Raw genomic sequence first — 24968 nt, 5'->3', positions numbered from 1 at the left:
CAGTGTTGTCCTAGATAGACATTGGATAAAGGTCGCTGAAATGAGCTCCTAACTCCATCCAAAGTGATCGGTAAGTCTCTGTAATCCATTCAAGCCAGTTACATCTCAAGAGCAGATGAGAGAACAGACACTGGTGGCCCAGAGGTCATCTTCTTGGGACACCATTGGGGTGTCAGGGAACCGCCAGTCTTGGGAATTAGACTATGGAGCAGGTCCGTGTCCAGGATGGTGACCCTCTTCTGTCCCCCAATCTGACCTATAACCCTGTGTTGCTTTGCATTGAAGCTTCTCTCCCAAGACATGAAGAATCTCATCCTGGAACTGGAGACCACGCAGCCCCTGTGCACACAAGGATCGCTTGGCTCCCCTGGGCCTCCTGGCCCCCAGGTTGGTGCATCCACCAGACCTTCTCCTGCTGTCTTCGGTTCAGAGCAGCGAAGCCCACTGGGCTGAGCCCGTTCGAGCTGCCTGTTTTGGTGCGATGTGGGGCTGTTTTTCCTTCTCTGGCTCACCTCCAGCCCTAGAGCCACGTGGATAGAACGAACGCTGGTTCTTCCCTCGGTGAATTCTGTCCTCCCAGGCTTGATTTTCTCATCCACCCACTGGGGATAATAATGACCCCTGCAGTACTGGATTTGGGGTGGGAGTGGGGCAAATGAGATGTTGCCTAGATGAATGTGGTTGTTATTACAGTTATCATCAAACACCTGATGACAATGGGTTGCCCTTTATGTGGCCATCGACCCCACCAGGGGACCCAGAGGTGCCTGCATTCAGTGCAGGAAAGTGGAGGTAAAGAGGAACTTGTTACCTGAGCTCAACTGGCCCTAAATATGGTACCAAGCAGCCCACCCCTCCCCAGCACAGCTAAAGGGAAGAGTGAGGAAGAGGCAAAATGCTAGAAAAAGGATTTTCTAGGAGGGGAAAGAGAGAACAAGGAGCAGTCAGTTCCTTGAGTTCCCTAGGTGTTATTTCATCTTCCCTAGTAGTCTCTCCTGTGGCTTCTCATCACAAGACTAAGAAACAAAGTCCTCACCCTGGGTTTCAAAGCCCCACGTGAGGAGACACCAGCCTGTATCTCCCACATCATCTCATGCCACCAACCCTGCCTCTTCAATGCAGCCATAGTACATGTCTTGGGCCCTCAAGCCCACCAAGCTTTTTCCAGCCTTAGGGCCTTTACGCTGTGGCTCTGACTGTGTGGAATGTTCTTCCTTCTGATTTTTTACCATGGCCAGCTCCTTTGTCACTCAGAATTCCATTTACATGCCACCTCTTTAGAAATGCCTTCCTCGGCCACCTCGTTTACAACAGCCTTCCCCATCACTTTCCAGCCAATGACCTATTTTAATTCTCTGCAAATTTTGCTCATGTTGTTATATTTTCCTTATTTTTTTTTTTTTTGTTTGTTTCTAATCTCTTTGGTCTCCCCTCCATAAAATGTAAGTTCTGTGACTGGGGTTGGCAAACTGTGACCCATGGTTCATATCCATCTCTCTCTCTTTTTCTTTTTGTAATTAAAGTTTTATTGTCTCTGGCTGCTTTCATGCTACAAGGACAGAGTTGAATAGCTGTGACAGAGTTGCTATATCAGAGGCACAGCCAAAAATATTTACTATCTGACTCTTTACAGGAAAAGTTAACTGACCCTTGGTCTTGAAAACAGGGACGTTGTCTATCTTGTTTATATTGTGTGGCCAGTTATAGCAGTGTGTGGGGTGTAGTAGGTTCTCCGTAAATATTTGATAAATGCGATAAAGGAGACAGGACTTTGAACCCAGAATTGGCCAGAGCTGCCACAGAGGGGCTAGGTAGTTGGCAGAAAGGCAAGATGGGCACCCTGAGAAACACCTCTCGGGTGGGTTTCTATCTGCCCACCTCCCATAGTCTTCGCTGACAGCTCTCAGGGTACAGGAGAACACACAGAGCGTGGGGGAAGACGGATTCTCTGCTGACCAACCGCCCTCCAGTCACACTTGCTAATCTCTACCCTCAAGCAATCCCATCTGAGTCATGCAGAGGCTGTGTTGTCCAGTTCCAGGGGACTATGCAGCCACCTCTGTTCTCTTAGGACACCACCAAAATGAGATCTGTGGATCAGCAACATTAGCATCATCTGGGAGCTTGTAAGAAATACAGAATCTCATCTCCCCCCCTCCATCCCCCCACCCCCCACTCAATCAGAATCTGCATTTTAACGAGACACTCCAGTGAATCATCTACAAGTCAGCGCTAAGCACAATGGCCTGGGAAAATAGTTCTAGCCCATTTCGAGAAATGGAAAATACCGAGTCTTGGAAAAAATGAAAGACTGGAATGAGAACTCTCCCCTCTGTCCCCTCCCGAAACCAGAAGGAGAATAAACCAAGGACGGTGGTTTCCAAACTTATGTGCACATTAGAATCCTCTCGGAACTTCAAAAACTCCTAATGCCTGCCTGTGCCCTTCACCCTGAGGTTGGGATGTAATTTATCTGGGGTGTAGCTTGATCTTCGGGATTTTTTAAAGATCCCCAGGGAATTCTAATGTTCACATAGGCTTGGGAACCACCGGCTGAAGGGGCTGTTTGTCATTCGGACAAGTCTCATAGAAATCATATTTCAAACAGACTTCGTGTTAGGCGTGTTCACCTGCACGTCTTGGGGATGAAGTAGTGGCCTGGATAGGTTTGATGGATTTCCTCTCTGCCGTACCGGGGAATTTCAAAAACAATTAGCCAACTGAGCGTTTCATAGACACATGAGCAGAAAGCAGCTGCATTCTGCTGTGGGTGTGCCAAGACTTCGTGCCATGGGTGCTAGAGTCCCTGAGCCTGAGACACCCCCACTCCTGCAGCTGGGCAGTGGGACAAAAAAAGAACTATTTACTTGCTCACATTCTCAACGTCTTAAAACAGAAGACTTTGCTGCACCTGGTACCCATAGATCCACCATGGGAATTTCCAAGTTGGCTGTTCCCACTTGCAAAGTGTAAATTTCCTCTCGTCAGGGCCCAGGGAAGCTTGGTAAAAGCAGCTGCGAACATATGAGAGGCGGTGAAGCCTCTTGTTTTCAGCAAACAGCATTTCTTTAGTTGCTCTCACCAAGCACTCTGGATGCTTCAGGCAACCTAAGAATTCCAGGGAGAAAAATTAAAATCACAGAGAATAGATGTGTGAGCACCGCAACTGGCACCATTGAAGACACAGCTCAAAAAAAGCTAGAAGAGGGGAAACAGAGAGGAGAAGATTGGTCTGGAGGGCACAAGGGGGGTCCTTCACAGGGCCTCTGGAGCCCTGAGTCTGCATAGAAAATGAGGCTGTGGTTGGAGCTCAGTGCCCCAAGACCCCCGCCCCCCAGTCCTGTCTCCCTCGCCACCCCTTCTGCCCTGGTTTGATGTATACTTTCTTCATTTCTTGACTTGTTTATGTAGGGTCCTCCAGGGCTTCCTGGCAAGACAGGAGCAAAGGGAGAAAAGGTATGAGCCACTACTCACTTCTCCTTCCTAATTCCAGCCTGTTTCCTGGGGGTGCCACTGAGAACTTTCTCGTTGAGATTTCAAAGCACGTGCTAATTCTACCTTAGTGCATGAGAATGGGCTCTATGATGGTTGGGCTGCTGCTGCAGGCGTGGGGTCCCATTGGTGTATTTTGGCTTGGCCCACTGACATGGCAGTGGTGCCATGAGTGGCCAAGGGACCAAGCCACATGAGCATGCCCAGTCATCAGCCCTACTAAGCCCTCTGCTCCCAGGACTTCTCTTCCAAAGCAGCCTCTGCTTACTTGTCTCTTCCATCCGCAGGGGGAGCTTGGCCGACCAGGAAGGAAGGTATGGTCCATGCTGTTCTGTCAGCATTGCATAGGCAACTGTGCTTGGCATGCATGTGAGTGTGTGTGTATTCCTTGGGGTGTGGGAACCAGCAGTACACTTCTGTGGCCTCCAACGCCCAGGTGGTCAATGATGGCACGGCCATCCTGATGATGACAGTAGAAACCTTTCTCTGCCCTCGCCTTCACTCAGGAGCTGGAGCCTTCTATTGCCAGCTTTAGGACTTCTGCCAGAGGCTGCAAGCCTGGCCAAATTTTCCCCAGCTTCAGAGCATCTCATCCTGCCACCCATCAGAGAAACTCTCCAAGGCTCCAACCAGCAGCACAAAATGACTCTCACTGTCTATTCGATTAAACTGGAATAAAGTGCCAAACAGACAGAAACAAATGGCTTTTGCTTTTTGGCCCCACTGAAATTAACGGGAGTTACTTTAGGTCACAGGGACTCTGAATGAACCAAACACATGTTATCAAGACTCTCATTAGTGTCAGGAAGAAGAAAACCAGCAGCCACTCACTGTGGTCAATGGATGCTGGCACTAAAATTGTAGGTCTTGGTGATAGAAGGAGGTGCAAAACTTTGGCCAAGAAAGATGCCTATGGTTCTAAATATAAATTAGTATCTTTCTGATTGACTGTTTTGTTCAAATACTTTTACTATCAGTAAGAGCCTCAAACAGACCTATGCAAGGCAAAGCTACAACATTTTAGGGCAGAGATGACAACCCCAGCCAAGGCACAGCAGTTGTTCAAAGTGCTGGGCTGGAGAGGATTCTGGTGTCCATGCTCAGCGAGGACCGTGAGTAATTAGTGATGTGTACCATGGATGGGAAGCAAGAGTAGAAACCGGTACACATGCCAGCATTTGTGATCTCTGATTTAGGGGCTGAAACTTCCACATCTCTAGCTAGGCTAACTGAAATTAGCCAATGAAATTGCATCCTTGGGGAGAACCCACTGGAATGCAGGGGACATTTGGGTGGGTGGGTAGAGACAATGAAGATGGAAAAAACAAGTTTATTTATTTTATTTAATTTATTATTTATTTCTTTTTTCAGGTGAGGCAGCCCTTGGTTGACCTCACAGATTGCAAGGACCTTGTCAGTTTACAATCTCTTATTTTTTTATTTTTTACACCTACAGCATCTGGTCTTCCTAGGTGGTCTCCCATCCAAGTACTAACCAGGTCCGACCCTGCTTAGCTTCTGAGATCAGACGGGATCGGGCTTGTTCAGGGTGGCATAGTCATAGCAAAAAACAAGTTTAGAATACCTTCTTCACCACCTTCATTTCTTCAGTAGAATAAGATCTTGTGTATCAAAGCAATGTGACACCTACGGCTTTAGCTTATATCTTGTGTATCAAAGCAATGTGACACCTACGGCTTTAGCTTATATCTAGGTGATCCACCCTATCAGTTTTTAGAGAGTGAGGATGAGGGTCCTGGGGCCATGCTTAGAGGCCCCATACTCCTCTCTGGACCCCGGAGATAAATCTTATTTCCTGGAAGGAGGGAAACAAACCCAGTTGTCCTGACTTTTGTTCTTTGACTTTGAAGGGTAGACCTGGCCCCCCAGGTGTTCCTGGCATGCCTGGGCCCATCGGCTGGCCTGGCCCTGAAGGACCCAGGGTAAGTGTGACACACTCTCAGGGTATTGGAACACGAGAGAAGATGGTGGCTCCTCTGGCCCCTGAAATGTAGTCAGTGAAACTCACTTCCTCAAGACGGGGAGGAAGAAGAGGGCATGAGGGCTGCCCGGAGGTCCCCCAAATGCTTCCTTCTTCACTTGGACTGTAAGACCTTGGTCAGTCCAAGATCTCCGCTCCTATAAGGGGAGAAATACTGGCTGCTTGTTCTCTCTCACAAAGGCCCTGATTCTTTTTGTCCTGGGCGTTAGCATGCAGTTTTTTTGTTTTCCTGAGATTACTCAAAATGGGCTTGGGTCTGAAGAGCTTCGGCCTGTCATGCTGATCTGGTGGGAGGTGGAGGGTCGAGGGCGTGGGCGTTGGCTGGCTGGAACAACCACAACCCTGTATTCAGAGGGGGGTTGCCAAATACTAATGAATTCCCCTTCCTTAAACAGGTTATAGAAAGCTAACATGTCCACACCCATGCCTTTGTTTACGTTCTTCTCACTTTGGTCATAGATTATTGGGTGCAGAGGCCGTGACTTAGAAATCTGACCTGCTGAAGACAAGGGCAGGCAGGTGAATGTCACTATCTACTCTGATTCACTTCCGGCAGTATTTATTACGGGACTAGAACTCTTCCCAGTCCTCATAGGAAAAGTCCCAAGGATATATACTTTTTAAATCTATACCGTGTAGAGCTGAGCTGTCCAATATGATAGCTCTAGCCATATGTGGTGACTATTGAACCTTTGAAATTGGCTAGTGCAACCGAGGAACTGAATTTAAATTTTTAATTAATTTAAGCTCGAATTTTAAAACTTGTACTCAATTCAGTTATTTGAAAATGTTTAAGTATATTCACTTGAGTATGTGAATCTGCTTTTTCAACTATAAATTTTATGAACTCTAAAAACAGATTACATATTTTGGATGCAAATTTAGTGCCTGAATTGAGATGTGATTTAAATGTAAAATATACAACAGATTTCAAATATTTATTATGAAAAACAGAATGTAAAATATCTCAATAATGTTTATATTGATTACACATTGAAATGATAGTTAGATTAAATTTGAGTAAATAAAATATATTGTTAATTTCACCTGTTTAGTTTTACTTTTAATGTGACTTCTAAAAAAAATTTAAAATTAAGGATTTGGCTCACCTTATATTTCTACTGTTTAGCAGTGATATAGAGTTATTTTTAGCACAGAGCGTGCTGAAAGTTCCAACTGCAAATCATTGTGAGGAGCAGCAGAGCCCACCCATGAGGCTTAGCCCCTTGCCTCCATCGTACATACCCAGGGGCTAATGTTCACTTTACTTGGCTGCAAACCTAGGGTGAGAGTATATGGAGATGTCTGAAAGCACTTCCCTATGCAAAGAGCAAAGTAGGTGAAGCTTTTTAGGGGTGTTGATACCTCATCCTCTGGGACCCGCAGAGTCCCCATTCTCTCTCCCCCACCCTCTTACAAACTTCTCAAGGAAAAAGTCAAGCATCAGTCCATTACAACGTCTTAGTGAGAATTTAGTTTGGAGATCTGCCCTGCCTTGGGCAATTTCATTTTATATTTCATCTCAAATACCAGAACGAAGTGTGGAGTATGGAGCCTTGGGCCCCTGCGAGTGAACAAGGGAGCATTTGGGGGTCCTCAAATTCACAAGCCAGCCACGATGTCTCTAGGTCCTTCCTGATCTTGCCCATGACTTCCTGGTTCAGTTTCTCCAAGAACTGTCACTTTAAGTCTGTTTTTACCCTTCTTATGATTCCTACAGGGTGAAAAAGGTGACTTCGGTCTGATGGGCTTGCCAGGATCAAGAGGACCAATGGGCTCCAAGGTCAGTGCGTTGGCCAGATGGGTGTTCCCAGGTCTTCCTTCTCACTAAGGCTCTGGAGCAGCTGTTATCTACAAAGATGGGGACTAGGTGGGGCTGCGGTCCTAGGCTGGGGAAGGTCACGGATGTCTGAGAACCCAATACCAGAGTGCTCGTCTTTACCAGTCTTTGGGGGACATCAGGGCTGGGACGCGGGGGAGTAGGGATGCCCCTTCTGCTCTTCTCCCAAGCAGCAAGAGTTAAGCCTCCGGACAACAAGACAGATGGCACTCTCTGTTCAGGCCTTTGGGGATGGTGGTAAGAAGAGCAGTGTTCTTTTTAGGCCTGGTGTAAACACAGTCCTCAGGGACATCTTTGCGTTTAAGGCAGCAACCCTCACTAAAACTTGCAGCACAATGAGACACATCTCACCACCGCATTCAAGGGTTCCTCCTACTCGCATCAAATCCAAAGGTCCTTCGGGGCTGAATGTAAATGTACCTTCTGCTTTCTTTTAGGGCTATCCTGGATCCAGAGGGGAAAAGGTTAGTACCTGTCTACGCTGGCTTCCCAGAGCCTGGTGTGGGCTTTCAGCTCTGGGGTCAGTGGTGAGCAGAGGATGGGCCCAGGTCTCTCTTTAGTCAATAACTGAGTGACCATTCCTAGCTATTCCTGGATCTTTTATCAGTGGGCTGAGAGAGAAATGAGGGGCCTCCTGAGGCAGGGCTAGCAGGTCAAGAAGGAGCTCTCGGTAGAGGTGGAGACCCCTCACATATGAGAGCAGATGAGCAATCGAAGCTTGTGCCAGGTGGAGAATGAATGCGGCTTGCATGGGGGTGCTGGAGGAAGATGGCAGATGTGTGTTTTTAGACCAGGCTTTCACTGCACAGTCTTCTTATCTGTTAAAAACAAAACAAAACAAAACAAAACAAAAACTCATTCTGAATCTGGGGACAAATTTCTTATAGGATGAGAGAGGGTCTGGGACCCAGAATTTTCTGTGGGTTGTCCTTTATTAAGGCTAGAGGTCTTTGGGGTCCAAACAGATGGCAGAACACAGAGAATTCCTTCCCTGGGTGAGTCAATCCCTGAGCTTGTTTCTTTGACTGTGAAATGAGGGTGTTGGCTTAGGGAGCTTTCAGTTTGAAATGCTCCAATTTTTCCCCTACGGCATTTACTCATTGACTCTCTCCTGTGGTTTCCTCTTAGGGATCCAGAGGTGAAAGGGGTGACTTGGGTCCCAAAGGAGAAAAGGTAATGGCCATTGCATAGATGTGATAAACTACAATGGAAGTGGTGGCCCTGTCCACCCCATCATATGGGCTGGCTGACTGGTTATCTGTGAGTCTGATTGACTGGCTGGCTGGCTGGCTGACAGGGCTCTATCTTGAAAATGACTGACCAAGCTCTTCCATAGCCCTTTTAAGTGTTGTTTCAGAGGTGGTCACTATATTTTTTGTTCTCTTCATAGGGTTTCCCAGGATTTCCTGGAATGTTGGGCCAGAAAGTAAGTACCTAGAATTAGTAAAAATAGACTTTAGTAATAAATTAGACCATCGAACTACAACAAAAAAAGAGGTCTGCTTTTTTGTTCATCAGGCAAGGAAAGCAGGTTTTGCTGTGGAAGGTTCTGGTTTGGAAGGGGAGCAAATTGCCAGGCATGTTGGTGAGAGGGTGGCAGGATGGTCTGAGACCTCCCTCCAGTTGAGTGGGAGGGCAAGGATGCCCCACTGGGTGGAGGGAGGCCCTTTCATGTGCATTTCCTACTTCTTAGAGGGCTGTGGTAATGTTCATAGGCAGAAAGCTTTATGACATGAGACTCGGACCTGAGCTGCAATGGCCAAGGGCCCCGGTGTGAGACGAGATGCAGGCACCTTTGGCTCAGTGCCACTGCGATATACACCCAACTCAGAGCTTCTTCGAGGGTGGCATATGTGCTGCTGGAGGCACGCAGAGTTGTTTCAGCTGGGCAACGGCAAACATTTTTTATTTGATAGTTAAATTTTTATTTAAATAGTTAAACATTTAGTGGGATTTCATGAATTTCTTCTTGGGGCATGGCTTAATAAAAAAAGGAGTTCATTCAGTTGGCTTAAAGGAAAAATATTCAGTAAATAAGAATAAAATGATGTGCAGATATGACAAAAATTGTAATGGTGGCAATTGACTGATAGTTTTTTAAAAACACTTTTCCTCAGGGTTAGGGTCTGGGAAGGAAGAATGGGGGTGGTGGTGACGGGAGCTGTCAGAAAAGAGAGAGAGAGAGCGCACAAACGGCCACTGAGAATAACTCCTAATCGAACTTCATAGCAGTGAGTCCTCATGCTATAAGGCATTGACAGGGGAAAATGTTATTTTAACCTTGGCCCAAGAGCATAATGTTCTTCAAACATGCAAATGAGACACTTCCTTAGAATTCTAAAACATTTTTTGAGTTCACCTTAAAGTTTTATTTTCTAAACTTGAATAAACAATTTTTATCTGCTCTTCTCCAGTCAGGGGAGCATATTTAAATAATTTTAGTCATCTGACACTCACATATTATAATTTATCACTGCCTTAAGTTGTCAAAAACTCTGTTTCTGCTACCCTAGATGGAGTGTTGGTTTAAAAATAGATTATTATATAAGCAAATTAAGGGAAACATTAAAAGGGAAAAAATAATTCGGTTAAACATAGATTAATTATGTAATCAAATTAAAGGAAACATTAAAAGAGAAAAAGTCATTTTATTTTAAATGTTTCGGCTAGGTTTTCCTTCAGTGCAACAGCGAATATCAGAGAATAATAAATTATAGTAAAATTAAATGTGACAGCTTCTCTGGTCTCTGATCCATTTACTAGACTTGCTATTAAGAGTCCCCTTCCCCTTTCATGGCAGGCTGTTTTAAAACAGAGCTGATATGATAACCATAATTAGGTCTTGGAGAAATTAGATCAAGAAATTACTGGCTGCTTCCAGTTGACGAGGAGAAGGGCCACACTTCCTTCTGACAATCTTTTTTAAAACAATTATGCTGTCTATGCTGCTGCTTTCTCCCAGCCAAACAAGACAGCCCCCGGCCCCCTTGACACGGCCAGGGCAAGTTGTGCGCTGACCACACGGGGTCCATTCATCCTCTCACACTCTCTTACCGCCTAGCATCCCGAGGGATGTGGCTGGTTGGAAGGAAATCATAGGTTTAAGGTCAATTCTTGGTGAAGCAAGATGTTAGTAGCTTGGGCAGGGACAAACTCATAACGTTGGCTGAGCGGACAGATAACTTCAGAGGTTTCTGCTTGCTCCTTACTGTATATTGGTGTTCCCTGGACTTTTCCATGTGTCATATACCTCCTCTGACCTCCATGTGAAATGTGGCCTGGGCGTTTCTTGTTTTCTCCGAGTGACTGGGGCAGCTCTTTATGGACACTGGCTGTGGACTAACAGAAACCTTCATGGTTGCTATTGCTAACCTTAGCTTGTTGGCGGTGCATTCTGGGCTGTGGAGGGATTACTGGAAGTGCGAACAATGCTCTGTGGGTTCATGGTCCAAAGAAACAGCAGGTGGCCCTGGAATTCTAGAAGAACATGAGAAAGAAGGAGAGAAACTAAAATGGAGAAATGGGTTTTACAAAAGGTTGGCCTTAAACTATGGAATTCCGCAATTGGTGCATTTGGTTCTAATAGTTCGAAATAGGGCTTTTCAATTAGGAATGTTGTTTACATTGCTTTCTATGCTTTTACCATAATTATATTGACTATTTGAACATATGTCTGGAACATCTCTTCCCACAAAAAGTTTTCATCTAAATCGAATGGAAGCGAGCTGGAGATCAAATCAATTTTTGCTGAAGAGTGGGGAAATATACAACCCTATGTAAAGGTCATTACATGAGCAGAAACTTCCCAAAGAGGATAGTCGTGAAAACTGTCCAGTTATTCCAAAACCCATATATTTGAATTTGTGCTAAAACAACAACAACAACAACAACAACAAAAGATAGACTAAAATCTCAAGTAAAAGAGAAAGCATTTTTCCCCAGCAGCTTGCAGTGTCACGGGCACACATGCGACTGAAAAGCGGGAGCCTCTTTGGCCATTATGGATGGTAATTTGGGACACCAAAAGGTGTTGTTGCCTGGCAGCTGTCTCTCTTCTTTCCTTCCTCTTCCATGAAAAAAACCTATCCACCATTCACATGCCCTCACATCACTCTTCCAGTTCCAGAGCAGCCCACCTGGAAAAGACTTGGAATGATCAAGTAGGCTGCCCTCATGGCCAGTGACTGGATAGACTTGTGGAGACCTGCCTGCTCCACATGCCCTAATTCCTCTCTTGCTTCTCTTTTTTCTTTCCAGGGTGAAATGGGTCCAAAGGGTGAGCCTGGAATAGCAGGGCACCGAGGACCCACAGGAAGACCAGGAAAACGAGGCAAGCAGGTAAGGATCCCAGGGCTTACCACACCCCTACAGTCACACTGGGGGGCAGTGTGGAGAGGCAGGAGGGTGGGTCAATCAGATATTCCATAAACCCAGTCTCCAGTGTCCTCTGGGCTCGTGAGCAGAAGCAGCGCCACTTCCAGGAGCTCCTGGCTTCTGTACATTAGCCATAGTTTGAGTCGATGGGATAGGGTGCTATGTTCCAACGGTTTCCAAGGGTAGGGGCAAGAGTGGATCTTTGGTTCATGAGAAGAGGCCCATCTTAATGAATGCAACGGGGACTGGAAACAAGATCTAGTAGTTTACCCAGAAAACCTGCTTTTTGCCTCAATGCCCCAGACACAAATGGAGTTTTGGAGAACAGTCCAGATATTTCCCTGCTGTTGAAGGGTCTTCTGGGTCTCAACAATTGGGTGGTTTCCCCCTAGGATCCTGATTTATAAGTGACCCTCTTTATCGGCACTATTAAGGGTTTAGAGAAATTTTTCATTCTACTCTCCCCCTGGTCAGCGGGCTCTTGGGTCAAACCATGTGCCATGAGAGAGGAAGGAGGAAGGTACACGTGCCTTGGCCAGCTTCAGAGCTGTACTGAGCGCCTCAGAGAAAACTCTCATCTTTGTTCTAATGGACAGGCGCTCCTGAGAGGCGCTCCCTTTTCTTTTTTGGTTGTCCGTTTGCTGGCTTTTTAGCTCCTTTCCCATTATAAATGTAACATATAATCATCACGGAAAACTCGGGAAAGTCAGAAAAATAGAAAAGAAATCATCTAAAGGCCTAATATACAAGAATAACTGTGTAACCATTTTGGTGTATTTCCTCCCAGTATTATTTATTTTATGAACTTCCTAGTTGTTTCTTTCTTTTATATCCAATATCTACTTGTGGTAGCCTAAATTTTTAACTTAAAATCACAATATAAGCATATTTGCTTGTTATTGCAGTTATTCATTAGGCATTTTTAACATCTTTTCAAAATGTCTACATCAGATTTTAGTAAGTGAATAAGCAATAGATTGCTTGGACAAGAGAGGCCTAGCCAAGTCATCTATAATGTTGAGAAGTAAACATCTTTGGGCAAAAAGCTTTTCCATTCTTATACTTCCATTATCTCCTTAGGCTAGATCAGTGGTTTTCAGACTTTAGCTTATATCAGTCACCTGGAGGGCCGATTAAATACAGAATCCCTACCCCAGGTGCAACGGTTGTAGTTCCAAGTTTGCCTCTCATTGTCCCCAATGCCTAGGCCTTACTTCCCAAAGACTCTTGACATAAGTGACTTGGCACGGGGCTTTAGATATGGAATGTTGTGTTTTTAAAGCTCACCACATGATTCTAATGTACAGCCAGGGTTCAGAACCATGGTAACACTATAAAGCCAATTCTGGTCTTTCCCAAATGAACTTAAGAATGACACGGACTCCAACCTGAATAATTCAGATTGCATGATAACTTTCGATGTCACAAAATTCCAGTTCAATTTTCGAAGTGGCATGGCCATGCATTCACAATGCTGTCACAGATACCAATTTCCCAAAAACTAGACTCCGAAAAAGAAAAAAAAAAGGAAAATCTTTCTTTCTATTTTTGTTTTAAATAATTTTCTCTCCTATTGCTGATTTCCATCCAGAATTTTCTATACTGGGGTTCAAGAAGCCTATTGGCTTCTGTCATCTAGTTCTTTACTTCAGCAACGTTTGTCTCTTCCTGGTGAGGACTAAAGCCAAGGAGGCTATTTCTTGACCCTGTTGAGAATGATTCAGTTGTAGTAATTTTAAAAACTACACAAGAACCATGTCTGGGAGCTCAGAGAAGTGAAGGAAATTAGCTCATCCTTTCTACAAGATGTTATAAACAACCTGAGTGTGCTCCAAGCCCTCAGTGCCTGCAGTCGGCAGATACTTCAGTTGTTAGCCTTGGGAACCTGCCATGGCACTCTCTTTTTGTCATGAGTTAATTCCTAGCATAGGGTCTTATATACCAAGTGTTCATTTGGGACAGTGGTACTGAGTTCTGGAGGTTACTGTAAATTAATCCAAATCCTAGAATCAGAAATCCAGAAGGGACTTCAGGAGATTAGGATTTCAGAGCCAGAAGGATTTTAGTGACTGTCCAATTCAATTTCCTTTGCGTAGTCACAAGGAAACTGAGGGCCAGGGAACTGGAGTGACCTGCCCAAAACCCCTCAGCTGAGCCAGCTTCCAATCCAGAGTTAGAACTTGGAGGGTTGAGACCAGCTTTTCCCCACATCGCATCTTCTCTCATTACCCTCATGCTTTAGGACTTGCCGCAGGCAGGCCTAGGAAAGCAGCTTTCGGCTTTTTTATACAAATCTTCAGCTAAGGAGTCAGACCAGCTTGAGGGATCAGTAAACTTTGTGGCAATAAAAGAAAAAAGAATGCTTTTCCTGGAAAGCACTGTGCAGTGATTTCTGCTCATAGAGACATGGCTTGCTCCGAGTAGATGACTGATAAGCAGAATAGCCCATTATTGCTGGTGTCAGAATCAAGGAACATTTCCAGCTTCCTCAAGCTGTGGCACTTCCTGTGCTCACAGCCAGCTGCCATGGCTGTTAGAAAAACAAGCCTTAACTGTGGCTATATTAAGACAGTGTGACTTCCTTTGCCATTTTGGGACCCATCTTGGTTACCTCAAGGAATGCTTCAGCTTGGGCTAAGGCTTAAGACTCCCTCCATCAGGATGAAATTAGAAACAAACTCTGACCCTTGAATCCACATTGAGAGTTTAAGAACTCCTTGGACATCCCCGAGAGAGCCCCTGGGGCCATGTTGACAACATGGCAGGTTACAAGTCACTGCTGAGATTGGAAAGGTGTGCCCCGCATGCCTGCTTCCGAGACTTGGGGAAGATCACGTTTCATCATGTGGGCACAGGTGTAGAAAGGGGATTCAGGCCAGAGATGTCGGGCATCAATCACTGTGCTGGTTAATCCTGGGGCAAGAGCGAACAATTAGCAAATTGTTCATGGGAAGAACCCACAGGTCTTGGTTTCTGGGGTCATTCCTAAGAGCAGTCCCGAGGGAGAAATCTTTGTTCTTGGCCTTCCTAGAGCCGGCCGCAGAGAGGACTCTCAGGTAGAATGACTGCAGCTGCAGCTGGGCCTCTTTTTAAGAAATCGGGACTTCTCTGACCATGTGAGAAAGACGAAACCAAACCAGTTGCTCTGATAATCCGCTCGCCCCACATAGCCCTTGGTTCTGTGCAAACCCCTTTTTCCCCTCTGAGACCTTTGTCAACCTCATGACAAACCCTTCACACAAATGAAGCTGTGCGTGTACTCGCCCCATTTTGCAGATGAGAAGACTGAGGCACAAAGCACTGACGTGAGTTACCCAGGGTCTTGTGGCCAAGGCGAAACCCCAAATCTTTGACTAATCACTAAACAAAATTACTTCCTTTTGTATTTTCAGCTTCTTCCTCTTATCTCATTTGATCTATGGAAGAGAGGTGAACAAGTCAGATTCAGCCTACAGGGAGCTTAGATGTCTCATGGGGAGATGTTGATGAAATGACCACAAAGTAATTGTATAGTTATGATCTAGGATAAATGCTATTGGTTTTTATTCTGAGAGCAATGGGTAGCCATTGGGTAGAAATAGCTCTTGTGTAAAATAAAAGTGGTCCGGATGAGCAGGCAGAGGGCCTGAGTTCTAGGCCCATCTCTGCTGTCTCCATGCTGGAGGACTTAATTAATTCCAGCTTTTTTCTAAGCCCATTTCCTCCTCTGCCCAGTTAGAGGAGTGGGCTAGATTGTCATATGCCATATTTCTAGGACAGAGCAAGAAGTAATGTCTGCAAACTTCAACCATTACTATCTCAAAAGTCACTTGCCCTGAGCTTTTTAGGAGCTTGGTGGTCAAGGCCTCTGGGGCTGCATCCTGCCTTGGGCCCTTGCTTCAAAGTGTGAGGTGGTCCTCAGTTTAGAGATAAATAGGGAAGGAAATTTGCTATGTCATACTATTATAACAGGCTCTGCCTTTCTCTCTGTCAGGGGCAGAAGGGAGATAGTGGAGTTATGGGCCCACCAGGCAAGCCTGGGCCTTCTGGTCAACCTGGCCGACCGGGTCCCCCAGGCCCCCCAGGCTCCCCATCTGCAGGTAAGTGCTATAATGCTTCGCTTGACCTACAGTGTCGCACTCCTGGCCAGCCTCCCGACAGGGTATTAAGAGATGCCAGCAGAGGTCTACCTTGTGTTTTGAGTTAGAAACTACCAGAGGCACTTTGATATATTTAGGATTTCTTCACAATTTGGCTCATTCAACTTTTACACAAGAAAGACGAACATCAAAAGAAAAAAAAAGAAAGATAAACATCATTCTGGTCTTGTTTTTAGCATTTTGGAGAACAAATAAAGAGAAAAAAATTATATTTATGATGTCCTTTTTACTTTAAGTGAAAAATAACAGGCACATATTTTATCAACTAATACCCTTTTTAAGAAAAAGTTTCATGGCTCCAAGAAATCTTCGTAAGCCTAGAAGTAAAGAAGGCATTGCAAATTTTTCTGTCTTTTACAGTGTTACGAAAGAGTCCTTATGGATTTGCATCAAAGATAGGAGGAAATCAAAAGAAATCAATGTCTATCATTGAATAAGGCATAGGTACACTGCTGCCTTGTTTGACCTTGTTTAATTTGATGAGCTCAGCCCTTTATTTAGTTTGTTCCTTTGTCAGCTCAAAGTCAGGCCTTTCATAGCACACTGTCTGGATGAATACAGCATCCCCACGGCCAAGAAGACTGTTTACTGACTGTGTAAGAGTCTTCCTCCTCAGTTATACAAAAGAAATCAAAACAATTTTTATTCTGATTTTTTTCTTAAGAAAATGAAGGCATTTAAAAATTCCACAGTGCACCACTCCACCCCCACTGTCTCCCCCACCGTGCTTAAGGAAATATATTTGTAACCATATCATGGGATGATCAAGAAATGTCAATTTTGTTAGGCCAAATTGAAACTGGCTCTGAGATTCCAATCTTCCAGCATGCCAGGAATATTCAATTTCAGGCATTCTTGGGGTTCTCTCTGCTTCTCCGACTGCCACAAAAGAGTTGGGCAAAGATCCTGAAGAGTTATGGCAGAAAAACAGCAGGGAAGGCCTCTCCAGCCTTTTTCTGTCCTCTTTACCTCTGAAATGCCTATCGTCCAAGACCATGTGGTCTGTGCGTGCCTGGTGACCACTATCCTCATGCCAAGCTTAGGTATCAGGACATTTTCAAGGCTAGGGATCCTGGTCCCTTCCCAAAGAGCTCCCCACAACCCATCCTTCTGAGACCTTACCTCTTCTCCAGGATACCTGGGGTCTCTATTCTCTCCAGGTTGGGGCGATTTCTCCTCTTCCAATTTCTAGCCCCCCTCTCTCTTCATACTCCTCATACACCGCCACCCCTCTTAGGAGCTTTTTCTTCTGAGAACAAAAGGCAGAAGTTTTCAAATAGTACCTGTTTTTAGCAAGGACAAGAAAGCACAAAATTTTTGCTATCTGCTTGAAATCCTGAGAGAACAAACATTGATTAGCATGCCAATAAGTTATCTTGTCACATCTATTTCTATTTCGTTAAGGGAACTGGATTTGAGGTGCAGCCCAGCCTACGTGTCCGTGCCACATATTCTGTTCTCGTGAGTTGACTGGATGATGTGGATGGAGGTCCTACCTAGTCCTCGTCCTCCTTGGTTCTGGCATGCATAACATTCCAAATCCAGGGACTGAGAGCATGGCCCGAAGCCTGGGTTTTGCCTTTGAAAGGGACTCTCATGGTCTTTGGGGTGTCAGGGGCTCCTAAAACTGAGGAGTAGCCGGGAGATGGAGCGGAGATGTGGATGCGTAAGGAGGTCCTTAGCAGACTCAGACCTTAATAGTCTCACTGCGTGCATCTGTTTGTCAAGGCCAGCCCCCATCTGAGCTGAATCCCAGTTTCCTGCTTGGGCCTGGGGCTGGGTGCGAAGGGCAGGGCCTGGAGACTGTCAGCAGCTCATTCAGATGCCCACTGTTTGTCTCACCAGTCTCTGATGGATTGCAACCGCATCCCTTTAGTAGGGCCAGTGTAGTCTTGTTTTCCCTCCTGGTTTTCCACCTCCTTCTCGCTCAGTTGAGTATGCTCACATCCCCTTCCCCTCCACTACCCCATCTTCTGCCAGATCCCAGCCATGCTGCCCTCTGTCCTCCAGCAGATGCCCTGCTCTCTGCAGAGCTAGAGCATTTTCCCATAGTCTCTCTGGGTCCATGTAGCCCAAATGGCATTCTTGTCATCCTCTGGTCCACCCAACAAAAGCCTTTCCTTCCTTCAAAGCCCTTTCTTCAGTAAGGCCTTCCTTTGTCTCTAACAGATGGGTCTCCTTCTCTTGGGGCCCCATTGCCTTCTGCTATGGCTCTTCCACTGGTAACTCTTTTCCCTACATGTATTTCATTTCATTTTCTTTTGAGATGCAAGTCCTTGAGGCAGGATCTGGCTGAGCCAGCTTCACATCCCATGGCACCTGGCAGGTGGGATGGCTGGGGCTGGTCCCTGCAGGTGCCCGCTGGGCTACATTGGCTCTCAGTCTGTCCCACCTGGGTATTTACTGCACAGCAGGCAAGCAGGATACTGACTGTCTCTTTGGACTGATGCCCCCTCCCTGTGCCTTTCTTTGAGTCACTTCCTTTCTGAGAACCTCTCAGAATGAGAGGTCTGAAGAAAATGGGGCAATAATCCTGTTCTTTGGGAGAGGTTTTGGAGGGTAGGGAAAGAAGGGAAGGAGGAGTTTATAATAGACCTTCCCTGTGCCTGGGACCAGTTGGATAATCATGGAGAGTTGGAATAGGGCCCCAGAGCAGTTCCTGAGACTACCTTTGAGAGTCTAATAAAAGTCTCAAACCCTTGCTCAGGAAAAAAAAAAAAAATGGGTCTACCCAAGATTCTGCACATTACTTCCCAGAGATCCAGAACTCCTGCTCCAAATCCATCTGGGGATACCCTAGGGCTCTGCGGAACACAGGTTAAGCTCTCCTGGGCTAGTTCAACCCTTCCTTTATAGGTAAGAACTTTGAGCCTCAAAGAGAATTGACTTCTCCAATGTCACAGAGTCGACTAGTGGCTCAGCTGAATCAGTCTGTGGCTCCTGGGTCACAGACCTCCCCGCTTGGCCGTGCAGCCTCCACAGGGGCAAAGTGGGACCTGGGGATGATATGGAGACTATTCTATGGTTTCTCTGCCTTCTCCCAGATCCCCTCTCAGACCTGCTCCCCCTGCAGCAGCCAATGGTGATGGGAAGTTCCCTGGGTAAAGATGGAGAACAGGTCCTCTGGCTGCAGGGGTGCTGGACAGGCCAGGCCCACTGGACCAGCTTCGAGAGGCCGAGGTAGGGAGGTTCAGGTTGCTGTGTCTTTCAGTGAAGCCTGACAAGAAGTAGGCGGAGGCAACAGATGCCCTCCGACAGTTGGGAGGAAGCGGCAGGGAAGCTGCAGTGGTGGCAGGAAGAAGCCTCCCTACCACATCCTATCTTATCAAGTTCTGGTGCCAGTGGCGTGACATGGAATAGTGCTGGGGGAGGTGGAGATGGTGGGAGCTTTTTATTATCCAAGTTACAGAGAAAAAGGAGTTGGAGTAAGGGAGGGAGTAAAGGCAAAATGCTTTTAGGATGTAATTTGCAATAACCAAATTATAAATTTGGCTGAGTCTTTTCTGCACCCAGACAGGGTATAAGTGAATCAGTGTGGTACCTGGGAATTGCCAGCTTCCTTCGAGCATCAATATTCTTGGATATTTGTCTTTTGAACAGCATAGCGTTAGGTTAAACACGAATTCAAATCTTAGCCTCAGTACGAATTAGTTGGATAATGGACAAACCCCTGAATCACTCTGAGGCCACGGTTCCGGAGGAGTTGCTGGGGTCACAGAACTTGCCGGAAGTCTGCTCCAGTGCCACTCTCATGTCCTTGGTTACAGAGCATTCCTACCTCAATTTCCCTAGGTTTTTAAGTACCCAGAATATTCCTGGGCTGGTGGAGTCTCTGCCTCTCTGGGCTCTGCTGAAAATATCAGAATACAAGACTGGAGCTCTCCCTACAGAATCGTATTCATATTTCTATTAGAACAAACAGCCGTTAGCTGGTGTAAGATGTTGGCAAGCCTCCCTTCCCCTCGCACCGCCAGCATCCTGATCTTGGACATATCTGTCCACTAGCTCACGAAGGCTCAGGGTGTGGGGGTCTTCCCACTGGGGGCTCCTCCTCCAGCTGCAGCTGTTTCCCTGGGCTCCTGACCAGACTTCTCCTCTGGGGTCATTTTGTTTCTTGCCCTTCTGGGGTCTGCAAACTGTGCACCCCGTTACTGGCTGCCTTGCATGTTTTACGACCTGAAAGCAATGACGGGCTGGTATCCAGACTCCTCTTTATTTTCCCTGGGGGAGGGGCACTTATTTCATTTTTTAGTCCCCATCTTTCCTCTCTCTCAGTCAAATGGCTCTTGCTGTAGCACTTTTCTGCCAACCAGAGTGTGACTTCTAGCATTTTCTGAAGATCTTTCCTTTCCAGTTAGTCTGCCTTGATTGATTGATTGATTCATTCATTCATTCAGTCAGTCAGTCAGTCAGTCATCAAACAACTACCATTCCCCTACTGTGTGTCGAGTCCTAGTGAATGAAAACAGGCACCAACCCTGCACTCATGGAGCTTACATTCTTGAGGGGAGATCAAAGAATCTCATAATATATACAATCACAAACAGATAAATACCTTGAAGAAAAGGCATGAAATTGTATCCGAGTTGAACATGACAGAGTGTGAGGATTCAAAAAGGCTTCCCTGAGAAGGCAGTGTTTGAACCCAGATCAGGAGTGGGGGTGGGGGCGGTCAGGCACCTGGAGGGGAGGGATGGAGGGTGAAGGGAAGAGCGATCTGTTGAGGGAATGAAATTTCCATATTTACCAGCAGTTCTCAACCTGGGTGCACACTGGAATCATCTTGAGAGTTTTTAAGTGTGGTTGCCTGGGTTCTGTGCTCAGCAGTCTTGATGGAATGGGTCTGGGGTGTGGCCTGGGCATCAAGGCCTTTAAAAGTCAAGGTGAGAACTACTACCCTAGCAGGTATCTCACATTGCAGGGAGTAAATTTCCTGATCATGTCTTTTCAAGACACTCTTCACTCAGTACCAGGGAAGAGTAAGTGGGCTGAACATTTTTTAATGTTCCATTTTCTTTTGGAAGAAATCAAGGAAATGCACACTCAGACACTCTTTTGAAAAGATCCTATGTATAAGAAGAACAATATAAAATAAATAAGAAACAATAAAAGTTATCAGTCAGCAGTTTGATCATCTGCAAGCAGTCCCCTATTGATAGTGGTCTAAACAAACAGGATTGTTCTTTTCATGCAACAAGGAAGCCCAGAAGTGGCCAGTGGCCAGCTCTGGTCCAGCCTTTAAGTGTCACTATCAGGGCTCCAGGCCCCATGAGCCCCTGGTTTTTCCCTTACGTTGGCTTCTCTTCTCATCCTTATTACTTTATGTTTGCAATGTGGCTGCTGCAGCACCACACATCTTCTGTCTTCAAGGCAGGAAGAAGGGGGAAGCTATGCCTTCCCCCAGCTATGTTTCGCCCTTATCAGGATAGAGTGTCCCAGATGCCCACCCTTCTCCCACCACAGACCCTGCATTGGCCGACACTGTGGCACCTGGTCACCTTCAGATGCAACAGAGTCTGGGAAGTAGAATCCCTGTTTGTCTCGTCTCCAAAGCATAGAGAGAGGGAAGGGAGAAGGGAGCTTGGGAAAGGTGTTACCGCACCCAGCATGGTTCAGGGACCCACACAGAATATCACCTCTTCCACATCTTGGCTCAAAAGCATCTCTTTGAACCCTGCCCTGAAATACTGGGGACTTAACCTTCCTTCTGTTGTGAAGGTCACTCACATTTCTCTGGGCTGTTTGGTTTTCTCTTCCTTGGCTCTAGTTACATAGCAGTCTGTTGCTTCCTAGGACAATTTGTAATGGGACCCAAAGGGGAAAGAGGATTTCCCGGGCCTCCAGGAAGATGTCTTTGTGGAACGCCCATGAACGTGAATAACCCTTCTTATGGGGAATCCGTGTATGGGCCCAGCTCCCCGCGAGTTCCTGCGGTAAGGTTCTTCTGGGCGAAATCTGGGGTGTTGCCCATTAGGACAACATTTGATCCTCTCGGGGCTTTTTAAGAGTAAATCTTATTTTGTATGTATGTATGTATTTAGTAAAACTTATTTCCCCCATTTACTGGGTACACACATATAAGAAATTGGAAAATAGAGGAAATATCAAAAAAAGAAACCCAAATTGTCCATTTGGTTGTGGGTCCATTTTGGAGTGGTTTTTTCTTTCGTTTTTTTTTTTTGTGGGGTTTTTTTGGTCTTTTTATGCAAACAAACAAACAAACAAACAAAACACACACACAAATACACACACATAAAAAAACACACACATTGAAAATTTCAAATAAATACAAAAACAAAACAAATAGCTTAATGAACTTCCATGTACCCTTTACCCAAATTTAATAATTATCAACTCATGGCTAATCTTGTTTCCTCTTTATGCCTACTTACGACTGCCCACCCCCTTGGATTGTTTTCAAGTAAAGCCTGGTCATCAGTTCATCATAAACATCGTTTGAATCAATGCACACTCTTCTATCTATCATGTGGTTGTGCTGTGATTTATTCACCCAGTTCCCTACTGTCTGATGTTTATAGAGTGCTCCCAAGCATTTCACTAATGTAAATAACACTGTAATGAACATCTTTGAGTATAAGAATTTTGTTAAGAATCATTTTTAGGTGTTGAAGTACTCGCTTAGATGACATCACCTTTCTCCTTAAGTCTTGGGAACAATTTACATGTTTGAAATTTTTAAATTATGGCGACAATTTTTATTTCAAATTTAGACATCAGGAAGTGAATTGCAAAGGTGTGGGAACCAAGCCATTCCTTCCCACTTCTGGAGGAACGCTAGAATATAACATGCAAATCCCTCTTCCCTCTGTTGAACGGCCCGAGGTTGGCGATTCTGTGTCTTCCTCTAGCTTTTCCCTGCCCCCTGTAGAAGTTTTTTCTGAACACCTCACCAGTGTGTTCTCTGGCAGATTTTTGTGGTCAACAACCAGGAGGAGCTTGAGAGGCTGAACACCCAAAACGCCATTGCCTTCCGCAGAGACCAGAGATCTCTGTACTTCAAGGACAGCCTTGGCTGGCTCCCCATCCAGGTACCCCGAGGCGTGCACTTAGGACATACCCCACCCAGGAAAGGGACACGTCATTAAAGGTAGGGAAGGCCAACAGTTAGGCCTAGTGCAGAGCTTTTTGCAGTCTTTCCATGGAAGGGCCGAGCATCCTTCTATTTCTGAGCAGCTCTCCATGCCCCTGCTCCCCAAACAGAATCTCCTCTCTGAGCCAAGGATCCAGATAGTCTCATATCACTATACTGCTCAGCTACCGACTGATCTGGCCCAGACGCCCTGCCAACTACAGAGCTTTAGGCAACGGGAAAGGAATGCCTTTCCCACTCAGGAGGAAGCCAGGGGCTGCCCTCTGGACCTAGAGCCTCTGTCCCCAGTGTCAATGACTGCCCTGCCTGGCACACTGTCCCTGGTAACTATGGTATATTTCTTTGACCAGCTGACCCCTTTCTATCCTGTGGACTACACTGTAGACTACCGCGGCTCCTGTGGAGATGGAGTCCTACAGCCCGGGGAGGAGTGTGACGACGGGAACAACGATGTGGGTGACGATTGCATAGGTGAGTGGGGCCCAGCCAAGGAGAGCTCTGGGGCGGGGGTCAGGGCAAGCCCTAGACACCAGCTGTGGTGGTTTGGGACAGCTCTAGAGCCAGAGGGATGATGTACCTGTGCTGTTGTGGGGACAACCTTCTCCATTCAGGACAAATGTTAACTTCTACCATCCAAGCATGCCAGTGGGGGTTGGTGTCAAGGACCTTGTCCTCAGAGGAGCCACCAGTACTTCGCTTTTTTCTGAATCCTACTTCTTGGCAAAATCCATATACCAATTCATATTCTTGTTCAAAAGATAAGGGCGATGCAAAAGGGAAAAGCTATGAATTTAAGTCAGGACTCAGTTTTACTAGATTGAGCCCTACTAGAAAAACCCTTTTTAGGGGCAGTGGGCTGGCCAGACCTGCCTTCAGGCCTTCAGGCTTACAGGATGCTACCAAGATGGACAGGCAGCCTAGCACTGGAGGGTTTGCTTTGCTTTTTAAAATAAATCAGGTAACAAAAGTAGAAGATGAAGTGAAAAGCATAGGCTTTAGAGTCAGACAGAACAGTGTTCAAATGCAGGCTTGAAGAGCCACTAACCCACCTCCAGCTCAGAGCAGCTACTCAGTGAGTGGGGTGATGGGGAAGTGATAGCTCCAAGCCTCACTCTTCTCAACTGAAAAATGGGTATAGCAGTACTGACCACTTAAATCTTTAGAGATTCTATGAACTAATGTGTGTGGATTATCTGGGTCTAGTGAGGGTTCAACATCCCTTCACCGAATTATTTTTAAGCCCCTGCCAGACTCTGCTCAGGTTTAGGGATTTGGAGATACAAAGTTGAGTTCCTTTCCTGCAAGAAGCTCAGGGGAAGGGTGACGGTGTGGTGAGGAAGGTGTGCACAGGGGTGGGATGGGGGGTGGAGTGAGAAACTGCACTTCCTGTGACAGTTCCTGGGATGGTGATCCCCAGGATGCTGGCCTTTCCTGGAGTTCTTTCTGCCTCTGCTGTGGACACTGTCAAAAAGGAGATCATGCAGCAGGAAGGAACAAATGGGGTCTGAAAGCCTTGTGAAAATGAGGGTGGCATTCATACTCCAAGACCCTCCCTTTGTGTGAAAATAGAGATCCCTTTGAAGACCATCTGGCTCCCCAGGGATATGGAGTCACCCACCCTGGAAGCTCTCTGTAGACAGACAAGAGCCACCATGGCCATCACTTGTGCCCAATGCTCAGTCTCCTGACCCTCAGCTCACGGAAGCCCACAGTGGTCCTGTGAGGGGGAGGTGGTGTCCATACGCCAGGTTTAAGATAAGGACATTGAGGCTTCAGGAAGCCAAATGGCTGCTCTTGGATGCTTGGCTAACAAGTGGCAGGACTGGGCTGGAGCCTGAGTCTCCTTATTCTCCAGTGTGGGATTTGGGGTCTGAGGGTGGTCCCTGGATGCACATGAAGCTTTATTGAAGTCCATATAAAGCTTTAGTGAAGTCCATGAGCATGAAAGGCTCAGGCTCTGGATGGATGCTTTAGGCCACGATTTTACCAGATAGAGCCTTAGTAAAGAAA

At 46.1% G+C, this 24968-nt stretch overlaps 1 protein-coding gene and 1 pseudogene across 3 annotated transcripts in view; one reads left to right on the top strand and one right to left on the bottom strand.

The window, feature by feature from the left end:
- Positions 1–242: 242 nt before the first annotated feature.
- COLQ (collagen like tail subunit of asymmetric acetylcholinesterase) overlaps positions 243–24968 on the top strand; it is a 27432-nt gene continuing 2706 nt past the window's right edge. The window contains exons 1-13 of one of the 3 annotated variants that reach the window (XM_023530361.1): positions 245–387; positions 3412–3456; positions 3780–3806; positions 5364–5435; positions 7215–7277; positions 7772–7798; positions 8463–8507; positions 8725–8760; positions 11592–11672; positions 15682–15787; positions 21641–21780; positions 22777–22896; positions 23309–23429. In XM_023530361.1, coding sequence (XP_023386129.1) covers positions 301–387; positions 3412–3456; positions 3780–3806; positions 5364–5435; positions 7215–7277; positions 7772–7798; positions 8463–8507; positions 8725–8760; positions 11592–11672; positions 15682–15787; positions 21641–21780; positions 22777–22896; positions 23309–23429 — 970 coding nt within the window. In that variant the 5' untranslated portion in view covers positions 245–300. Of the gene's footprint in view, positions 388–3411; positions 3457–3779; positions 3807–5363; positions 5436–7214; positions 7278–7771; positions 7799–8462; positions 8508–8724; positions 8761–11591; positions 11673–15681; positions 15788–21640; positions 21781–22776; positions 22897–23308; positions 23430–24968 lie in introns of all 3 variants that reach the window. The other 2 variants (XM_023530409.1, XM_023530380.1) reach the window with 2 other exon arrangements.
- On the bottom strand, positions 4940–5058 carry LOC111736647 (annotated as a pseudogene).

Source organism: Pteropus vampyrus, unplaced genomic scaffold (genome assembly GCF_000151845.1).
Source record: "Pteropus vampyrus isolate Shadow unplaced genomic scaffold, Pvam_2.0 Scaffold1, whole genome shotgun sequence".
NCBI classification, from domain to species: Eukaryota; Metazoa; Chordata; class Mammalia; order Chiroptera; family Pteropodidae; genus Pteropus; species Pteropus vampyrus.
The sequence above is the reverse complement of the archived record's forward strand: the minus strand, read 5'-3'. Positions and strand labels throughout refer to the sequence as shown.